Source organism: Eleutherodactylus coqui, chromosome 1 (genome assembly GCF_035609145.1).
Source record: "Eleutherodactylus coqui strain aEleCoq1 chromosome 1, aEleCoq1.hap1, whole genome shotgun sequence".
NCBI lineage: Eukaryota > Metazoa > Chordata > Amphibia > Anura > Eleutherodactylidae > Eleutherodactylus > Eleutherodactylus coqui.
The window spans coordinates 37,173,841-37,178,549 of record NC_089837.1 but is presented as its reverse complement, the minus strand read 5'-3'; the positions used below and the strand labels follow the sequence as shown (position 1 = coordinate 37,178,549).

General features: G+C 40.8%; 1 protein-coding gene across 1 annotated transcript; it reads left to right on the top strand.

Moving 5' to 3' along the window:
* The first annotated feature begins 1,012 nt into the window (after positions 1-1,012).
* Positions 1,013-4,431, top strand: SOX7 (SRY-box transcription factor 7). Its single transcript, XM_066594913.1, has 2 exons — positions 1,013-1,557; positions 2,869-4,431. The coding sequence occupies exons 1-2, from the start codon at positions 1,329-1,331 to the stop codon at positions 3,747-3,749; spliced, it is 1,110 nt and encodes a 369-aa protein (XP_066451010.1). The 5' UTR covers positions 1,013-1,328; the 3' UTR covers positions 3,750-4,431.
* Positions 4,432-4,709: the final 278 nt, after the last annotated feature.

Here is a 4,709-nt window from a genome sequence, read left to right as displayed (position 1 = left end):
GTGCTGTACTGTTCTAGTCGATGCATTTTGCTTCTGTGTCGTCTAGTTGTTTTGATATGGAGGCTGTATGTTGCTTCATGCATGTTATACAGATATTGTACATGACCTCCCAACAGTCTCCTTGGTGCATTATGCTGTTTTGATTTGTCCCCAGCATTGGGCATCTGGCACACAGAATGGGGTGATGCATGCACCAGGACTTTCCATCCTTGTTGGGAAAAGCATCTAGACTTGATGTGTGCATGGTGCTGCATGTTGTCTTATATGGTCAGGTGGACAGAGGTGTGGGTGACAATTTCTGAACAGTGTGTATATATTTGGGGACCCTGCTGCTTGGGAGCTAAGCACTGACTGATACATTTATAAGTTGACTTGCTGTGTGTAGGAGGATTCATGCTGTTAATGCATCATATCCATTGGGTGATGTATGTGTTTTGGAGGATCTCGGGTGTCAGGTGGAGCGCATATTGTCGGTATCTACTGTATCAGATGATACCTGGTGTATTGGTTACAAGTGTTACATATAGAGAAGGTTGGGGATGCATGTTGTATTAGAGTCTCTAAATGTGCAGGGGAAACATTTTGGGGGTAACACTTGTTATCCTGGAATGAGCACTTGTCTATAAGGCTGTGTGTGTTTATAGAGGGGAGTGCGAGGTATGCGGTGTCTATGAATGCTGAGCATGTTTGGAGATGCATGTAGCCTTGGTGCACCCAGGACTTTCTATCCTCGTTGGTAAAAGTGTAGATGGGTGCATCTTATTGGGTGCTGCATGTTATCTTGGTGTGTTTTTTGCAGTGTGTCAGGTGGTGCATTTAGTATAGGCATCTGGTGTGTGCAGGGGGTATATCTGGGTATAGGTATCTATGTGAGTGGTATGTTAGGTATAGAGTAAGTGTGTATAAGTATGCAGGGGAAACTTTTTTTTTGGAAAACACTTGTTATCTTGGAATGAGTGCTGTGTACACTTCTCTATAAGCCTGTGTGTGTTTAAAGGGGGAGGTGCGAGGTACGTGGTGTCTCCTATAAAGGCTGAGTGAGTATGTGCTTTGGGTGAAGCATGTAGTCTTGGTGTGAGAGCAGTTACAGCCTGGGGCTTTTGTCATATTTTCACAGTTCTTGGGTGGAGCTGGGAGGCAGAAGACTTTTGCCATTGGAGGAAGTTGTTCTTAAGAGCTGATAAATACACCGGGCTGCCAGGAACTGTCTGCACACTCTTTAAGGAGTGTCTCCTGACGAGGGCGAGGTGGAGAATCTGGAGTACAAGGAAGCAAGCAAATCAATTAACTCCCAGTGCACTAAACCTGACAGACCGCAAGAGAAAGACATGACTGCACTGATGGGATCTTACACCTGGTCCGAGAGTTTGGACTGTTCCACCATAGATGGAGACCTTTCAGATGGACTGTCACCTCACAGGTCTCCTCGGGACAAAGCCTCAGAGACCCGCATCAGGAGACCCATGAATGCTTTCATGGTTTGGGCAAAGGATGAGAGGAAGCGGCTGGCGGTGCAGAACCCCGACCTGCACAATGCGGAGCTCAGCAAGATGCTGGGTAAGTAATGGGCTGTGATTTGTGATGGGGGTGACTACATGTGCTAGATACCCAACATACAGTACTATAGTAATTATATAGTGTAGTTAGGTGCAGTCACTCGACATTAATAAATTACTATGTTTAAAGCAATAATTATAGGGAGTCATCAAAAAGGGAAATATGACTTTATTTAATATAAAATTAAATGTAGAAGATTACTTGGGTGCAAAATAGAAAATTAACAGCCCTTATACTATCTTTCTGTTATGATAGATCTGTGCTTATCCCATGCAGCTTGAATTATTGTTGATTTTCCAACCACTTCTGCTGGAAGTTTGTTCCAAGCATCTACTACTCTTTCAGTAAAAAAAAGTTCCTGACACTACTAACTTTTTTCCTCAACTAATCTCAGATTGTGCTCCCTGGTTTAGTTTCCTAATATAGTATAGAATTTACCCCATATATTTTCTATATTCTTCATTGCTCTTGTTCAATACTAGGGCTAGAATCTGAAATCGCAGCAACTCTTTTTGGTGCATGTAGTCCTCTCTACATAAAAAGCATGAGAGATTTATCAAATTCCTTCCTACATCTTACATGCTAATATATTAGATAACCCGAGTTTCTGACTTCCTAATAAACATGACGACTAATGTGTGCTGGTAATACATAAATCTACTTAATCCCTGCCCGCCCCCAGGATGGATTATCTACAGTCAGGTTTGCTCCTGCCCGAGGATTCTCCAACTTGTTTATAGGATTCATTGAACCCAGGGGATTGAGAGGAAGCCTGTGATTGCAGACAGCAGGGCCCCATGACTCCTTATCAGCCTCTACAGTGCACTGAGCTTTCCACTTCTCCGGAAATGTTGCACGTCTCCCATACTGAGAGGAATTAAATGTTCCTGTTTCACTTGTCAGACAGTTTTTTTTTAAAATTGCTTAGTGACCTATTAATAATAATACATTTCCTTGAAAATAAAGGTATGAAGATGTATAAATTATCAGCATTGCTGATATTATTTGTTTATTTCACTTAGTAAAAGTAAACATGAAACAAAATTAAAACACAATTCTAGTATCCTGTGTATAGCACAATAAATGGCAAAAGTAGATGTTTATAGAGTACCCTGACCGTAGTGTTTATCATAGGGTCTATTTGTTTTAGGGTTGAACAATTCGGGAAATCTCGGTATGATTTGCATTTGCTTGTGATTTTACTATAGGCAGCAGGTTTCCTATAAGGGAACACCTGGCCTGTTGATGGGCACATCCTCTTGCCACATCCTGTATCTTTAATGGCTGTTTTTTGTGTCCTGTTTGATGTAGGAAAATCCTGGAAAGCTCTGTCCCCATCCCAGAAGAGACCTTATGTGGAAGAGGCTGAACGGCTGAGGGTCCAACACATGCAGGATTATCCTAATTACAAGTATAGACCCAGAAGAAAGAAGCAGATCAAACGGATCTGCAAACGAGTGGAAACTGGCTTTATGATCAATGGGCTCTCCAGGGACCAGAACTTGGTGCCAGATAACCGGGGTGGCTGTAGGACAACTGGAGATAAAGAGGATGCTGCAGGATATTCTTCAGGGACAAGCATGCAGGACATCAGTAGCTATAGTGAGTCCCAGAATGGTGGTGGCAAACACGATCAATCATACCCATATGGGCTTCCAACTCCGCCAGAAATGTCACCCTTGGATGTCATCGACCAGGACCAGAGCTTTTATCCATCTTCCTGCCCTGAAGACCACAACCCTCACATCAATGGCCCCACTTACCAACCCGAATACACAAGAAACCATATCCTCTGCAGTCATTTGAGCCAAATGTCCATGTCGCAACCTGGAACACCTATGATACCCCATTTACCAAACTGTCTACCTCCTTATTACAACTCAACTTATCATCCCTCCTTGCCCCATAATTACCATCCCCGTGCCCATCTTGGTCAACTATCTCCTCCACCTGATCAGCCACAGTATGACAGTATAGAACATATGAGTCAAGCTGAACTCCTTGCGGATATGGACAGAGATGAGTTCGATCAATATTTAAATACCTCTCTAATGGAGTCCTGTGACATGGCGATAAATGGACATATCCAGGTGGCACAGACTGTAGACCTGCAACCCCAAGAAACCACCAGTCTCATCTCTGTTCTAGCAGATGCCACTGCGACATATTATAACAGCTACAGCGTTTCTTAGGCTCTATTACCTATCTGAACCTGAAAAGGCCATGCAGTATTATTGGCATCAGTAAGCTAAGGACACTCACTGTATATCCTCAGGGTTGTGTCAGATACTGTCTCAAAAATGACTGTCCTAAAGTGGAGACATGGGCCCCCATGTTTTGGTTGAAGCGATAATGATAATATTGTGGTTATATCCGGATGGAATAATATTTTATCAGATCTCGTAGCACACATGCCTGGGTGATTGGTCATGTTTGATCCGATAAGAAATAAGAAGGTGCAGGCACTTAAATGTTTTTGTCAATGTATTGCTGTATAAATAACTGTAGAAGAAAAGGGAACTCGAGAAGTGACTGCTAATTATTTTCCCAATTCCCTTTCTGGTTCCACATAAATCCCTGTTTTTATACAGAGCAGAATGAATTGTGATATTATATAATCTGCTATTTTGTAACTTTTTTGTGTTTTCTCCAATAAAGAACTGATTTGTTTCCTTGTAATTAACCCTGTTGTCACTGTCTACCATTTGGGTAAACTAGAGGTAGTGGAAAAGGTTTGCAGTCTGGGAATAAATTTCTTAATAATGGTATGTTTTCCATTGCCCTGTATTTTGAGTGATGTACATAGGCGTTTAAGGAAATATTTAATTTTAGAATGCTTTTTTTTGTACAATAAAATACATAAAGGACATTGAAGATGACTGATTGTATTTTCTTATTCCTAATACAAGATTTGAGATTAGTTTCATTGCTCTAATTTTTGTAGGTAATTAAATATAAATATATATCTTTTACATTTATATTGACTTTTTCTTCTAATTTTAATGCTTGCCTACATTCAGGATTTTTGTATAAATTTTGTTTCTATTTTTTTAATTTAATCTATATACTTTTGTTTTACATTTACTTATTGGTGACCTCTGTATATTTGGTCAGTAACTCTTAGTGTCTTCTATCATTTTGAACTTCTATAA

Coding starts and splice junctions, on each gene's coding strand:
- SOX7 (XM_066594913.1), top strand. CDS start 1,329: ATGACTGCACTGATGGGATCTTACACCTGGTCCGAGAGTTTGGACTGT. Junction 1,558..2,868: donor GGAGCTCAGCAAGATGCTGG/GTAAGTAATGGG, acceptor TGTTTGATGTAG/GAAAATCCTGGAAAGCTCTG.